At 44.4% G+C, this 17504-nt stretch overlaps 1 protein-coding gene across 1 annotated transcript in view; it reads left to right on the plus strand.

The window, feature by feature from the left end:
- Positions 1–17504, plus strand: part of LOC140713579 (uncharacterized) — a 154922-nt gene that overhangs the window by 44585 nt on the left and 92833 nt on the right. Inside the window, exon 5 of the mRNA XM_073024262.1 lies at positions 16881–16982. Coding sequence (XP_072880363.1) covers positions 16881–16982 — 102 coding nt within the window. The remainder of the gene's footprint in view (positions 1–16880; positions 16983–17504) is intronic.

A 17504-nucleotide genomic window follows, 5' to 3' on the forward strand; every position in this document is an offset into this window, starting at 1 on the left:
CTGGACAATCCAGCAGTGACAAACAGCCAACTGGACAGCTTCTCCACATTCTTGTTGGAAAATGTTAAAGTTGCCAAGTTGCATAATGGCTTCAGCAGCCTTACAGGAAGACCTAAGCCACAACCCACCTGGTCATGATCGGACGGCTCAGCCCGGCCTTGGATCGGCTTCCTCGACACGTTGGAGCCCATTGCGGTCAGATGCACTCTGCCCACTCTACAGGAGGACCAGAAGGCAGGTGGGGGACTTGGAAGCTGAACATCAAGCTGCTGACCCCAGAGAACACTTGAGGAATTAACAAAGGAGTATGCAGGCTGGAGAACCTCGAAAGCCCTCTTTGACTCCCATGTTCATTGGCGGGAAGTGACCAAGGAGACCATTAAGAGGTTTCTCATCCACAAAAATGTTCAAGCAGCAAGGTGGGGTCAGAGGGAACTGCACAAACTCTTGACAGAGTTGCAGAAACTTCAGCTGCAGATGAGAGGGGTGGACATGAGGGAGGAGTTGCAAGTGGTGAAGAGCCAGGAATTTCCAGCTCTCCTCTGCAGAATCTACTAAGATCATCTTCCAGTCCAGCATCTGCACCATGCAACAAGATAAGATGTGCTTATGCGTCTTCCAAAAGGTTGACAGGTGGTTTTTCTTTGATCTACAGCCTTACGGAGGAGGACAGCTCAGTAGCATCCTCTCAGACAGGCATAGTGAGGATTTGCATTTTCCATCTTATCATCTAAAATAGATCAAATTGATGATCTATTTTATTTTCAGAATCAGGCTTAATATCACTGGCATACGTCGGGAAATTTTATTTAACAATACAGTGCGGACTAGGCCTTTCTTGCCCTTCAAGGCATACCGTGATTAACCTTAACCTAATCGTGGGACAATTTACAACCTGTCATGTCTTAGGACTGTGGGAGGAAGCCAGAACACCCAGGGGAACCCTGCATATTCTACGGGGAGAACGTGCGGACTCCTTATGGAACGGTGTTGGGATGCTCCGAGCTGTAATAGCATTGTGCTAATCGCCATGCTACTGTGGCGCCCAATGCCAGTTAGTACGACAAAAAGGCCACAGACAGCACAGCCTCCCAAATCTTCCTGTCCTCTATCATAGAGGTCTTAGGCAACAACATGCGAGGGAGTCCGAATCAGCCACTTATCCTGGAGGAGCTGACTGGCTCCATCCGTTCCTTCAACTTGAATAGAACTGGAAGTGATGGCTACTGGTTGAGTTATACTCGCCATTGTGGGACTGGATGGTCCTTGACCTGCTGGAAATGTACTTCTGGCTGGTAGCATGTTTGACCTTGAGGAAGGGTATTATTTCCCTCATCTACAAGCAGAAGGGGGAAAGGGAAAATATCAGGATTGAAGACCCATCTCACTGTTGAATGTAGACTACAAGATCCTGTCCAAGGCCATTGCCAACAGGATTAAGTCTGCTCTGGGATGGGTAGAGTATTGGTGCTGTACCTGGTAGGAAGATATTTGACAGCCTCACACTACCATTGCTTATGTGAATTACAGAGGGGTTGATGCCTGCCTGGTCATTTTGGACAAGGAGAAGACCTTAGACAGGATATCACACACATACATGATGAATTTGCTCTTCAAAAAGGGAATCAGAAATTGCATCTAATTGACCTACGCAGATATCAAATCAGCGGGTGGGAACGCACAACTTCCCTATTGAATCTGGAGTCAGGCAGGAGTGCCTTCTCTCCCCTGTCCTGTTTGTGTGTTGGCAAAGCCATCTGGAAGTATGACAACATAAGAGGGGTGATATTGCCAGGCAGTGGAGGCATCCAGATGAAAACCTCCCTGGACAAAGACAGCTCAAAGCCCAAAATTGGTTTGCAGATTGATCGGCATCTGCAACCAGCTTGAATTGGCCTCAGGCCAAAGTTAACTGCTCTTCAGTGACTGACCCAACCGATCTAGTGTCCCCTTCGTCGTCAGGTCTGATTTCCTGAAGGTTCTAGGTATCCGGGTATCTGGTTCAGAAGAACCATGGTGTGCAACAAGGATTGGCTGGAGCAGATTGGGAAAGTAAAACAGTAATTGGGACTGTGGGGAGGATGCTCGTTCTCAATAAGTAGAAAGAACCTGGTCATCAGGTGTGAGGTTGTACTTGGCAGCTTGGTAATCACCTGGGCCATCTTACCGTTCATCTGGAAATCCACCATGGAACAATTCAGATGGGTCATGGTGCACAAGTCCCTGGAAAATGGGGGCAAAAATGTACCCAACGTCACCCTCATCTGATGACTATTTTTGTGTGTGGCGGTGTGCAGAATCTTAACTATGTAGACACCATGCATCGCTACTTGCTGAGGTTCTATCTGTTCCCAGTGTTGTGAAGGACAGGTCTTGACTGGTTGCCGTACCAAATTCCAATCAGTTTCTGCACTACCCGTCCTTCATGGAAAAGTTCTTCCAGACCAACACCATTAACCACAAGTCCATCAGGCAGTGGTCATCATGGAATGTCCTGCAGACTCTAGAGGAGAGGACTTGATGTATATAGTGGGGTGTTCTCTGAGCAGGTTGTCCAGATCATTTGGTAGAATGCTTCATCACCAGATCTCAGCCACAAGCACCAAAATCTTGTTTGGTTGGCAGTCAGATCCTTCCTGCGTGCCCCGCGCATCACTCCCACCATGCGCTGCCTCCAAGATAACCCGTGGTGTCATGATGGTTGTGCACCTCTTTGTTGGCTGTAGGTTTGCGAAGAGCGTATGGAGGAAAATGCATGGGCCTATGTCATGGTTTGTCCTGAGCAGCTGCATGGCAGAGGACTACGTGTTGTCCCCGGCGATGGGCATCACGTGCTGCTGGAAGATCATCAGCTCAGTGAAAGGTGCCCTTTGCTCCGTCCGAAACTTGCTGGTCTGCCAGCACATCGAGATGCCCATAGAGAAATGCTACCGATTGGCACGCTCCAGGCTGCAGGAGTACGTGCTGAGGGGCGCACTGGTTTGATGCAGACTATTGCATAGTGTTCTTCCGCTACTTGACAGGCAGAGGATGAATTGGGTGAGGAAGCTGCTCAATTATTGTAATCGTGTTCCACCCCAGGGAGCCACATGAGTGGCAACAGTCTTACTGGTTGTAAACAATGTAATTTAACACTAAACACATTGTCTACAAATGTAAGAATAAAAAGGCAATACATGGTTTATTCTTGTAAATATTTTTATTATGAATATCGTTTTTTTTGGGTAAAAATAAAAGCTCCTACACTGCACAGCGATGCTGGAAGATGGTGTCCACACAAGGCTGGTGTAAAACATGCAAAAGTTAACACCTGCCAGTTTGGCTTCTCTCTACACCTTTGTTTCCATTGACCCGAGGCTGTCGACGATTTCACACATTTACGCTAATCTGCCAGGGCCTTTGGAGACACAGGAGACCGCTGTTGCTGGAATTTGGAGCAAAACATAACCTGCTGGTGGAATTCAGTGGGTCAAGCTGCGTTTTTCGGGCAGAAAGGAATCTTCCAGTCCTGATGCAGCATTTCCTTCCCCCAGCACAGATGCTGTTCGATCTGCCGAGTTCCTTCAGCAGATTGTTTGTTACTGTCAGGGTCTTTGCCGTTATTGTTACTTCTTCTTTATAGTAAATAAATTTTCTTTGGGTAAACCTAATTCTCAGGGGCAGAAATGCATTTCTGAGGGATTAGTAGCAGGTATGTCAGAGTTAGCAGTGTGCCTTGTTAAATATTGCCACAGGAAAGGTGCATTGAATACGTGCCACATCATTCCTTGGCAGTCGCAGAATGTGTTTATACATTTAGCGTTCTGGGCTTGTGAAAAGTGACAAAGCCAGTGCAGAGGCAGCTTTGATACGATTTCAGAATGGTACTCTGTAAGACCCCTTGGGCTTGACTCTTCATGGCGCTCGACTCATATACCATGTCAGGTTGAGGTTATGTAGTGCTTAGGCAGTTCACTGGTCTTCCTAGACAGTATGGGAACTTCCGTCCGACTTTGAAACGATTCTGACAAAGCAATGAAACTAATCTAGCTCCGAGATGATTTGATAGAACCCTTACACATGTAAATGTGCTGAACTCTAGGAAAAATGGGGATTCATCTCTATAGAAGCTGCACACTATTCTTTGTAACTGTCAGTCTGGAACCACAACAAAATATAGACTTGTCTCTGACCAAAACAGAGGCGAGTCGTGCACGACTGTGGTGATGTACAGGTACAATGAAGGATTTACTTGCAGCAGCATCAACTCAGAAAGGTACAACACACAAAACAATTTATACATAAGTTATACAAGACAGTGAGGAGAGAGGAAGGAGACTGTCCAAAACAAGACATTGTTGCAGAAAAAGAGACAAGGCCGTGGTAGTGCACGAGGTGGTCTGTGGTGTTCCATAGCTGAAGGAGGGGGAGGTGGGTGGTTAAATTTAAGGTTGTGCAGCTTGTTTCAGGAACCTAGTGGTTATAGAAAGGTACAAGAAGAGGGCAAGGCCCAGATGGTGGGGATCTTTGAAGACTGATGCCGCTGTCTTGAGGCTGAACGCTTGCTATCTACAGCAGTCAGTGGTGAGGAGGCTGTGCCTATCATAGACTGAGCTGATTCCATGACTCTTTGTAAACTCCTGTGCTGTTGTGGATTGGAACTGCTAAACAGGCATCTAGTATCCGTGGTGACACACACAGTGGATGGTCAATCATCTGAGTTGGGACTCTTCATCTGGACTAAAGGGAGATAACCAGTATAAAAGCACTTGTACATGATTCAGCAGCTCCACTCAACTGAACACAAGGGTCAGGATGTGGCATACAACTCTGGGTGCCTTAATGCACATACTATTGCGTAAGAATAAAACCGAGGAGGAATTAGAAAAATTCTGTTAGTACTTAATGTAGCAAACATATGACAATTAAATCAAATATTCATAAGAAATTAGGAATATATGAACATGAGAAAGTCTGCAGCTGCTGGAAATCCAAAGCAACACACACAATATTTTGAGGACCTCAATAGGCCAGCAGCATCTATGGAAAAGAGTAAACAATTGATGTTTCTGGTCGAGAGCCTTCTTCAGGACTCAAGAAGGGTTCTGAAGAAGGGTCTTTGCCCAAAATGTTGTCTGCTTATTCATTTCCATTGGAATATATGCAGCTAGAGTTATATATAAAATAGCCAAAATTATACACAACGTGAGTAAACAAAGTTTTAAAGTATGTGACAAGATTATTCTCATGTAAACATTCATTAAATTACCAAGGCCAATCAAACACTATACCAATCATCGGGAATAAACTTTTATGTAATATTAACACAAAATATTGCTCAGAAAGCATTTTCTGTTATGAACTAAGCCAATACTTGCAGATGATAACTTACGATGGCATCAAGAAAGGAAAGACAACACAGGACTGTGTAAATGTGCTTCATTCTGACTGAAAAATGCCACCAAAGCAAAATGGCTGCTCCCCTTACATGGTCCAACTGAATTTCAAATATAAAGGCGGCAGCAGCATTGGAATTAAAGTCGGCCTGGCTATATTTCAAAATAAAAGCAGGAACAGCACTCATTCTTTTAACCGCAAGAGGTGTAACATCTGCCTCTATACCTTCTTCCTTTCCATGATCCAGGGCCCTAAATGGCCCTTCCAGACTTTCATATGCATTTCCTCCAGTGTTATTCATTGCATATTGCAAAGGTGCTCCCATTGTAGCTTCTACGGTCGGTGGCGTCAGATGCAAACTGGGCAACTGATTCCCTAAGCACCTTTGTTGTCTTCCATGGCCATTTGGATCTCCTGGCTGTCAGCCATTTTAATCCTCTTCCTTGTGTTCATACTGACGTATCAGTTCACGGCCTCCTCTGTTGCCAAGTTGAGGCTAAAATCAAACTTAAGGAACAACACCTCATATTTTGTATAGGTAGTCTGTAACATGAAATTCTCTAGCTTCTGGTAACTATTCCCCCTTGTTCCTTTTCTCTTTCCTACTGGCGCCAGAATCCTATCTCTTACCCCACCTCCGCTTTCGCCATCTTCCCATCACCCACACGTTCCTCTGACCTACTGTTTCCCATCTGCCTTTTCGATCTCCCTCCCTTTATGCAATTCCCCACTTCCTCTCCTATCAAATTCCAGCATCTTCAGCTCTTTGTCACTTACACCAATCAGTTTCCAGTTTCTGGCACAATTTGCACTCTTCCCACCCCTATTTCCCTATCACCCCACTGTACCTGCCAGCTGTTGCTCCACCCATTCCCATAACCTCTTCATGCTGGCCTTGTCTCCTCTATCCTTCAGTCTAGATGAAGGGTCTCACCCAAAATCTAAATTGTCCGTTTCCCTCCACTAATCTGCTTGATCTGCTGAGTTCTGCAGCATTGTATGTGTTGCTTTGGATTCCAGTCTCTTGTGTCTCCATTAAGGGGGTGATTCAGATTATTGAGGTGTGGTAAATGGGTCGCTGCCTTGGTGGATAGCCAGCAATGTCGATCAACCTCAATGCCTGTGAAGTCACTTTCTCCTTACTGAGATCAAAGAAGATGAAACAATCTCTTCATCTGTGTGGCCTCTGTTGTATTTGTGATGCAGCAAATTAAACAATGTGGTGGGGATCTGCTGGGGTTGCTTGGAAAGATCATGCGGTGAGAATGCTGAGAGTCAGTATGGCCTTGAACATCACTGAGAGAGCAGTCCATATGGCCGTGTGTCTTCCCACAGCAGGATCTTGCTTTAGCCAGCCCTGGAAAAGCAGAGCCTGTGTACTTGTTGATCATCAGAGAGTTCTTGGTAAGCTGTGATGTCTCTGCAGATTGGGAGAGAATGCCACACAAATTGTTCCCGGCTGACCTTGACAATGCCTGCAATATCTGAGAGCCACCACTGGTGTCTCCACTGAGCCTCCCACTGAATGAGTACCAATCCAATTAAATGCTGGAGAAAACACCAGCTTTGGTTTCACCAAACTCTTTGTACTTTGGAAGCCTGTGGCATTGCTGAAGCTGCGAGTGAAGTTTCCTGATGTCAGCAGAGATAATGAGTAAGCAACGCATATGCTAAAGTTGGAACATGAGTGAGGGTGCCATAGCCCCTGCACAAGGAAGACACAGCGTTCTGTGGCAGATTGACGAACACCAGCCTCCTTCTACTGGAAAATAGCTGATGCAGAGTTTGAGAGACTATTTAGGTTGGAGATTACATCAAAGTGGATGGAAATAGGCAGGTGTGTTTATGACACTGGTGTGAGCTCTCATACAAGTGTCACTGGAACTGAAGATTGCTGGTCTAATTTAGCTCTGGTGGTAGCATATCTGAGGCAGGAAACTTTTCTTTTAAGTCCTGCCCAGACTCTGGTGCAGAGAAATCTGTGTTGAGATTGCAGTGCAGTTTGGAGTGCTGTGCTGATAGAACTACAGACGTTTTGGGCGAGATACTGAATTGGGGTTGAAGATGTCCTCTCAAGTGAGGTTAAGAAACTCCACTTTGAAGAACACACTTGTAACCAGCATTTATGTCAGATGCATCATTACTGAAGCCAATTATTTAATCATACATGGAAACAGGCTCTTCAGCCCCACTCACACAGGTCACCAAGGATGCCCATTTTAACCAGCCCCGTATGCCTGCATTGTTCTCGTATCTCTCTCGACCTCTCCTATCTGAGTGTCTTTCAATTGTTGCTTTTGTACCTGCCTTAACTGCTTCTTTTAACAACCTGTTCCAATAATGCACCACCCTCTGCATGTAAAAGTTGACCCTCAGATTCCTAGAGTCATAGAAAAGTATAGCACAGAAACAGGCCCTTTGGCCCATCTAATCCATGCTGAACTATTTAAACTGTGTACTCCCATGGACCTGCACTGCGACCGTGACCCTCCATACTCCTGCCATCCACATACCTATCCAAACTTCTCTTAAATGTTAGCACCATTAGTTTCAATGACATGGTTCATTTAGTTCCCTATTAAATCTTTTCTCTTTGACCTTTAACATATTTCCTCTGGTTCTTGATAACCCAACCCTGAAAATCATTGCAATGCCCCTTATGATTTTATGCACCTCTGTAAGATCACCTCTTAGTCTCTTACATGCCAAGGAATAAAGTTGTTGCCTGCCCAACCTTTCCCTTGAAACCTGACAACATCCTCCTAAATCTTTGCCACTCTTTTGACAATCTAATGGTGAGAAAACTGGGTATAATATTCCAAGTGTGGCCTCACTAAAGTCATGTACAACTACATAAGACCATCTATGCTCAGTCCCCTGACTCATGAGAACTAACTGCTAAATGCTTTCCTCACCACTCTGTCTCTGTGATCTTTATCGCCGTCTGAACCCATTGTGCCTAGGTGGCACACTCTTTTTTTCGGTTTCTGTAGCAGTAAAGATTTTTCAGGGTAGGGTTGCTGGCCCTACGCCCAACCCCTAACCTGGAGGACCAGGTGCTGTATTCGTCTGGCCCTTCACCTGGAACCTGCCCGGCAAGGTTGAACCTACCAGGGACCGAAATCTCAGCTGGTATAGCTCCCAGGATCATTAAGGCACAGAAACGTCCCCACCACGATAAGGAACAGCACATGGGGAAGTGATCTTTATCACAATGCTGTTATTGGGGAGTTCCTTGCCCACAAACGACGAATGGGTTTCCTGCTTTAAATATATGACTCATCGAAGCAGGCCATTTGGCCCACATTCAGCACCTTGGACACCATGGTCTCGTCGTGGTTAGTGCAACGCTATTACAGCTCGGGGTGTCGGAGTTTGTAGTTGAATTGAAGCATCCTCTGTACGCGGGGGGGGGGGGAGGTGTGTGTGTGTGTGTGTGTGTGTGTGTGTGTGTGTGTGTGTGTGTGTGTGTGTGTGTGTGTGTGTGTGTGTGTGTGTGTGTGTGTGTGTGTGTGTGTGTGTGTGTGTGTGTGTGTGTGTGTGTGTTTCTTAGAGATGCTTGGGTTTCCTTCCACTGTCCAAAGATATCCTGGTTAGTGGGTTAATTGATCATCGTAAATTGGCTCGTGATGAATAAATAAATAAATGAATGAATGAATGACTGTTTCATTTCATTGTCCTGTACTTGGCCCTTTGCCTTCTATGCCAAGGGATTTCAGTGCTCATCTGGACACTCTTTAAATGCTGTCAGTAGCCCTTTTTTCACCTCTCCCTCAGGCTGTGTGTTCCTAGTACTCATCACTGTAGGTGAAAAAGGTCACTCTCAAACTGCCGCTACTTCTTTCAGCCCTTACCCTAGATCTGTGTTCTCTAATTTTATCTGCCTCTGATCTGGATAACAGTATGCTGCAGCGAACGCTATCTATAACCTCTTATGATTTTATTGATATGAACATATCGATGCAGACACAAAGAAGGTACGACAGCAGCTATGTATCATTAGGAGTTTGAGGAGATTTGGTTTGTCACCAAAGACACTCACTAATTTCTACAGATGTGCCATGGAGAGCATTCTATCTGGCTGCATCATCTTCTGGTGTGGGTGGGTGGGGGTTTGCTACTGCCCAGGATCAAAAGAAGCTGCAGAAAGTTGTGAACCCAGTCATCTCCATCATGGGCACTAGCTTCCATAGCATCCAGGACATCTTCAAGGAGCAATGCCTCAGAAAGGTAGCATCCATCATTAAAAGCCCCCACTACCCAGGATATGCCAGGATTGCTACCATCAGGAAGGAGGTACAGGAGCCTGAAGGCAAATACTCAACAATTCAGGAACAGCTTCTTTCCCTGATTACTCCTGACTTCTGAATCTGATACACCTCAGTGATGTCTCCTTGCAATTCTGTGTAATGGCTGTACAACCTCCTCTGTGTAATGGCTGTACAACCTTCTCTGTTTAATGGCTGTACGATCTCCTCTGTGTAATGGCTGTACAACCTCCTCTGCTGTAAGGAAAGTATTGCTTACTTACTGTGGTCTTTAGCTCCCAATCAAGCATGGGCCATCGATGACCACCCGGCTCCATTGTCCTCTGAGGTTGATGGTAGGTTTGGAGTTCATCAATGCTTCTGCAATCCATTGCTTCCACTGTGCTATAGAACTTCACCAGAGTCCTATTAGCCGGCTTTACCCATTTCCACTTCTCGCGACAGGGACGTAAGGTTGGACTTTGAGAGGCTAAAATGAAAGTATAATTGTGTCTAAAGGGTTTTGGGACATTCTGAAAGAGAAAAGGAAGAGAAGTTACAAGCAAGAGAAGATCTGCAGATGCTGGAATCAGAGTAATATATGCAAAATGCTGGGGAAACGCATCAGGCCATGCAGTATCCCTGGGGAAGAGTAGACAGTTCATGTTTCAGGCCAAGACCCTTCATCAGCACTGGAGAAAAAAGCTATGAGAAGAAGAGTAAGAAGGTGGGGGGGGGGGGGAATGGTAGGTGATAGGTGAAACTGGGAAAGGGGGAGGGATGAAATAAAGAGCTGGGAAGTCGATTGGTGAAAGAGATAAAGGGCTGGAGAAGGGGAAATCTGATAAGAGACGACAGAAGACCATGAAAGAAAGAGAAGGGGAAGGAGCACCAGAGGGAGGTGATGGGATGTAAGGAGATTCGGTGAGAGAAGGTGTTGCTCCTCCAACCTGAGTGTGGTCTCATCGCAGTAGTAGAGGAGGCCATGGACTGACATGTTGGAATGGGAATGGGAAGTAGAATTGAAATGGTGATCCAGCTTTTTCTGGCAGATGGAGAGTAGGTGCTTGCAAAGTAGTCTACCAATCTACATCGGGTCTCACCGATATACAGGAGGTCACAGCGGGAGCATCGGATACAGTGACCCCAACAGACACACAGGTGAAGTTTTGTCTCGTGGAAGGACTGTCTGGGGCTCTGAATGGTAGTGAGGGAGGAGGTGTTGGGACAGGTGTAGCTCTTGTTCCGCTTGCAAGGATGTGCCAAGAGTGAGATCAGTGGGGAGGGATAAATGGACTGGGGAGTCGAGTAGGGAGCGATCCCTGTGGAAAGCAGCAAGTGGTGGGGGGCGGGGGAAGGAAAGACGTGCTTGTTGGTGGGATCCCATTGAAGATGGTGGAAGTTATGGAGAATTATGTGCAGGATGCGGAGGCTGGTGTGGTGGTAGGTGAGGAGGAACCCCATCCCTGGTGGGGTGGTGGATAGATGGGGTGAGGGCAGACATGCGTGAAATGGAAGAGATGCGGGTGAGAGCAATGTTGATGGTGGAGGAAGGAAAGCCCCTTTTTTTGGAAAAAGGAGGACATCTCAGTTCTGGCATGAAAAGCTTAATTCTGAGAGCAGATGTGGCGGAGGTGGAGAAACTGAGAGAAGGAGATGACAGTTTTACAAGTGACAGGGTGTAAAGAAGTATAGTGCAGGTAGCTGTGAGAATCAGTAGGTTTATAATAGACATCAGTAGATAAACTGTCTCCAGAGATAGAGTCAGAGAGATTAAGTAAAGGTGTCGGAAATGGACCAGCTAAATTTCAGGACGGGGTAGAAGTTGAAGGCAAAGTTGATGAAGTCGAAGAGCTTGGCGTGGTTGCAAGAAACAGCACCAGTGCATTTGTCGATGTAGTGTAGGGAAAGGTGGGGAGTGTAGGCTTGAATGTTCCATGCAGCCGACAAAAGGCAGGCATAGCCGAGACCCATGAGAGTTCCCATGGCTACACCTTTTGTTTGATGGAAATGGGAGGAGCCAAAAGAGAAATTATTGAGAGTGATAACCAGTTCTGACAGACGGAGCTAAGTGGTGGCGGAGGGGAACAGGTTGGGTCTGGTGTCCAGAAAGAAGCAGAGAGCTTTGAGGCCCTCCTGATGGGGGATGGAGATGTATAGGGACTGGACATCCATAGTGAAAATGAGATGACCAGAGCCAGGGAACTTGAAGTCATTGAAAAGATCAAGGGTGTGTGAAGTGTCACAGATGTAGGGAGGAAGGGACTGAATTAGTGGCGATAAAACAGGGTCAAACTATGAAGATATAAGTTCAGTGGGGCAGGAACAAGTGGAAACGATGGGTCTACCTGGTCAGGTAGGTCTATGGATCTTGGGTGGGAGGTACAGGTTAAGGGAACTATGAGATTGGTGGTGGTGGATGGAATTACCTAGAGTTAATAAGATCAGTGATGGTGCAGGTGATACTAGCCTGGTGCTCCTTAGTGGTCTCCTGTTCAAGGGTAGGTAAGAGGAGGTATCTGAGAGTTGTCGCCAGGCCTCAGCAAGGTAATGGCCAGTCCGCCAGACTACTAGCGCATCCCCCTTATCTGCGAGTTTGATGGTGAATGAAGACAAGTTCTTGTTATGACATTTAATTTCTCTTTGCCTTTTCATTTCCATTTCTACTCCTTCCTGCGCACTAGCTCAAAACTCGTTATTTGTAGAAATGTGAGTGCTTTTTCTCTCCCCAGAGCTACTGCCCAACTCATTGAGCGTTGCCAGTGCTTTATTTCATGTTTTCACCATCTGCAGTATTCTATCTTTGCTGTGTATTTGGATCTTGTCAGCACACTCGATATGTGGTGGTTCTTAGCTTGTTTTTTTGGATAATCTTGGGGAAGTTAGAAGAGGTGGTTTGAGTTGCTGAGAACCACATTCTGTTGTCACTTTCAGGAGAAGGAAAAGGAAGTGTCTCTTGAGCATTGCATGATACATTTGGTTGACATATAAGTCTTAAAAGTTTTCAATTTTAACTGACAGGGAAACTCCAAAGGCTTGCTTGAAAATGTCATGTTGTTTTTGTCTCTGATAAAACTCAGTCCTGAGAATAAATGTCAGTTGTGCTGAGCCAGATGCTTTTGTTTCAGGATGCTAAAAGATCAAAAAATACCAACGCTGGAAATGTAAGATAAAAGCAGAAAACGCTAAAAATACTCAGCAGGTCAGGCAGCGTCTGTGGGAAGAGAAACAAAATTAATAAAGAATCAGATGAAGAGTCTTCACCCTGAAATTTTAACTCTGTTTCTCTTCCCATAGATGCTGCCTGATCTGCTGAGTATTTAGAACATAGAACATCCAATTTCCACCTCATCTTAATACCCTCTGAGCTCCACCACGTGCTTAGGCAGTGTGTCCCAGACTGCAGTCGTCTCTGGGTGAAAGTTAGTTTCCTCAGATCTTCTCTAACCCTCTTATTTCTCACTTTAAATGTACACACCTTGGTCTCCTTTATGGGGAAAAGTTTCTCACTCAGGACTATCTGTGCCCCTTATAAATTGCATACAAGTCCTCCTCAGGTTATGGCAGGGGTTATGACCGGTGTGCAAATTGGAAAGGCGGAGACAAGCAGACGATGCCTGTAGCCCCAATAAAGCTGGCAAATCCATCCTGCTCCAGAACGCTCGCTCGGATGTGGGGCTGTACATATGTCGGTCTTTTGTAACCTGGGGTGGGCCTGTATTTTGATTGTGCCTTCCTTCAGCCTGGGTTAGGTCTTATTCCCCCGCTAGCCAGTGAGGATGACCTGTGCTGTTTAGATTTGAAACCTGTTACAGGGTAATTGTGGGAAATCACCTATCAGGGTAAGCTGGTCTCTCTCCATGGCTTTAACAGGTATTTTTAGCTCACTATGTTAGACAGCATTACAGAAATGACCATGAGAGGCATTTCAAATGATCACACGGGAGGAACCTTCTGTTGTGGTGTGCTCCTGTGTTTGTTTTATATATGCTAACTACATGCTGAGTGTTCAAGTACCACAACTCCCTTTCATTGTTATAATGACGGCCATTGTAATGATGAAGATCATCGATCTGGGCACAATCCAGCCTTTTGCATTCAATATGGAGCTCCAATAAACTTCTACAGACATACTATTGAAGGAATCCTGACTGGGTGCATCATGGTCTGCTAGGGCACTTTGCATTCACTGGAGTGTAAGCTGCAGAGAGTACTGGACTCTGTAGAGTACGTCGTGTGCACATCTCTCCCCACGTCCCGTGATACCTACAGGAGGTGCTGCTTCAGGAAGTCAACATCTCATTACAAATTCTACCTTCCACCTCACAGCTACCATCGGGCAGAAGGTACAGAAGCCTGAAGTCCCACACCGGCAGATCCAAGAACTGTTGCACCCTTCAGCTATTCGGTTCGTGAACTGGACTGCGCACCCCTAATTGTTACCTTGGTATAGCTGCACTATGACCACTTTGAGCACTTTGCTCGACAATAGGTTTTGTTTTTGTTCTAATTGTATTCTTTCTTGCATAATTTATGGTTCCATTATGAATGATGTATGTTTGGTGCTGTGTGCCCGTGATGCTGAAGTAGGTTTTTCATTACACATGTGCATAAAACTATAACCTTGTCTTTGACTTTGACTTCTGACTTCAAGTTCTCTAGTTTCAGGTAAGTTGCTCTTTGTATTTTTATTGGCACTAGCCACTTCTGTATGTCATTATTTTGGCACTGATTTTGTTTTGATACCAGTTCAGCTGACCTGCAGGGCATGTTCCTCAGCGTTGGTAATACATTACACCTAGAATCATGTAACTGACTATTGACACATTCGGTTTTGCTCTATCAGACATGTTACCTTTGTTTTACTCATCCTTTCCCTACCGCGTCTGCTATTGTTTTCCTTCTTTCATTGTCACGACAAAGGGTCTCAGATCTGACATGTTAATTGTTTATTTTACCTTGGACTTTGCCTGACCTGCTGAAGATGTTGGCAGCATTTTCTGATTTTATTTCATCTCTCCGCCACCTGCAGCAGTTTTGATCTTCAAGGAAACTCACAATGCTATTCCAGAACTGTTAGCAAGAAATGCGAATTATTTATTGTAAAGAAGTTGACACTTCTTTTAATTCTCATTTATTTTGACTCAAGGTTCACAGTGATGCTTAAAAGGTATGGAGTATTCATGTCGGGGAACCCACTCCTGCATTAACTCAGTAACACACCTAATGATGCGGACATAAGATCGCTTTTAATTGAATGCAAGCAGGGAGAACAGACAGAGGAAGGGCAGACTGTTTTGTTTTGCAGCACAGACAGCAAGGGCTATTTCCTACAGGGAGGAACAGCAGTGCTAGATGTAATAGCTTAGTGGTGTTATTACAGTACATAAGCCTTTGATTAGAACACAATCTGAAGGGGTTCCCAGCTGGATCAAGCTGCCTGGCCTCATAGTGGCACTTGTTACTCGCTGACAGATATAGAAATGAAGTTTAAAAACATTTGGATTTTCACTCTGTTTTTCTTTATTGAGCCCTGATAGCGAAGTGACTTTTACAACCCTTATTTACTGCTGTTATGTATTTTATGACTGATGTCCGGAATTCAGCTGTGCCCGATAACAGAGTTGGTGCAATTTGCCTTCAAATCTACTATTGAGCTGTGGAAAGTGGCGGTTGTTTACATCTGCCTGCTTTTGTACAATATTCGGAGGTCAGGACTTTGGAAATTATGCTTACAAAGCCTGCTTGACCCCAGCTGCTTTTCTGCTGAAAGATCCCTTTGAGAAAATGGCGACTTTATTTTAGAGCCTGTGCCCTTTCCCTTTGCAGTTCCACTCTTATCATTGGCCCATTTCAGTGCAATTGGGTATCTAGTTTGACATCCAAATTTGTCTTTGCTCTGCCCCTTCACGTCTCTAGGCAACGAGGGGACATCAGCATGATGACTTGATGTTTCGTAGTATGCAGTTTGGTGAACACTACTGTGTTCTGATCTCCACAGCAAGCTGTCAAATATCAGAGCTCTTCTCATCGGATGCGATTGTAAATCTTAACTTGGGAGTTATATTTATATACAAGACAGGCATTTATAGTGTATGAGTAATTCTGATCAGTTGTGTTTCAGGGTGTTTGATTTCAATTATATTGCTTTCACTATATAATCTGCAGTAGCATAGAATTCTTGTTTAGTCATAAAGGTCAAGATACAGTCAGTTTCAAAAATAATGGATGCGTGCAGACATGAAGCAGCTTTCTACAGTTTTAAAGTGCTTTCAAGTAGCAATTGGTACTGCTGCCTCACAGGTTCAGCCACCCAGGCTCGAACTTGACCTTGGCTGCTGCCTGTGCGGAGTTTACATGTTATCGCTGTTTCCCGAAGATGTAGTTTTTGCCAGCTGTAAGTTACTTCTCAGTGTAGATGAATGGCAAAAGAAGTCAAACTAGGGTGAATGGGCATGTGTGAAAGAGAATAAGTTGCAGGTGGACAGGGAAACAGGAAAAAAAGGAATGGGATGGATAGGATTGCTCATTCAAGGAGCACGTATGGACCCAATGGGCTGAATGGCCTCCTTCCTTGTCATTATAAATGTAGGAGAAGAAAACTCTTTGCTTTACAAAATTACTTAAAGATATAGAATAGTTAATCACATCATCTTGGTCCCTAGTTTTTTTTTAAGATTGCACACGTGCTACGATGAGGGGTTTAGGCTCACAGTCTAAGGACTGATGGTAGTTATGAAGTTAATGAAGGAATAAATTTCCTTCATCATGTACAGCAATGAAGTGCAGTAGCCAGCCAAGAGGATAAACTGTTAAAGAGTCCAAGAATCAAAAGAAAGAATTGTTTATGAAGGAAAGTGTCAGGAGAAATAACACTGAATGATTGTAATTCAAATCTAGAGTGGTTTGGGCACATATGATTCACTTTAAGGATATATTTGATATATGGATGGAGCCTCAATCATTGATGCTAGATAAATGTTAAGAATCTGCAGAAATATACTAAACCTTTGAACCCCCTTCATTTAAAGGCTTTTTCTCGAACTTCAAGTTATGATATGGTTTCAAAGATTGTCTTCTCCGACCTTTCCATTTTTGATAAGTGGGGCAGTGAATGTGTGAAAATCATTAAGTACAGAATCTAAAACTTACAAGGGAGCGGAGCTGACATGCTGTACTGGTATCAGCTTTAGAATTAACATTTTGGTTCATGTGCTTCTAATAATCAGTGACCCCTCCTTCGTGTGCTTTCCACAGGAAATGAATACTGCAGAAATTACTTTGACCTACAGATGTATGAGGGAATAGACCCAAGGCAGTATGGGATAGAGGTCGGCACAGAAGATGAGTGTGAATTAAGTATGTAATTTCTTGTCATTATATTCTCTTCAAATCGCTTTAATGAGGTGGGAATGACCGTTTTTTACTCTAGCCTACTTTTACGGTTTAGGACTATAATTTGTTTTCTTACTAAAAGCGGGACTAAATATTGTTAATACCAAAAGTGCATTTTCAAAATGTTTCTTCGGATATGTGAGACATCTGTGATTGTTCATAACCTGACATTAATATGTTAGATCAAACTTAGTGTTAGTTCCAATTCTCATTTTAAATTAGAGCGATGTCTTCATTTCCCATTTTCTTGAAGCTTATGAAACATTGCAGCAAACCGTGGTATTAAAAATGAATTAAATTGGCCCACATTTTAATTCTTGTATCAATTATCATAACATACCATTTCATTTCTCCAGTTCAGTGAAAAGCCAGTAAATTGTTGGAAAAATTTATGAGCATTAAGTAGATTTTGACTAATTTATAGGATGTAATAGGATGATTTCTATAAGCCAAACAAAAAAAGATATGCTGTTTAATGGGGCAGAT

Source organism: Hemitrygon akajei, chromosome 1 (assembly GCF_048418815.1).
Source record: "Hemitrygon akajei chromosome 1, sHemAka1.3, whole genome shotgun sequence".
NCBI classification, from domain to species: Eukaryota; Metazoa; Chordata; class Chondrichthyes; order Myliobatiformes; family Dasyatidae; genus Hemitrygon; species Hemitrygon akajei.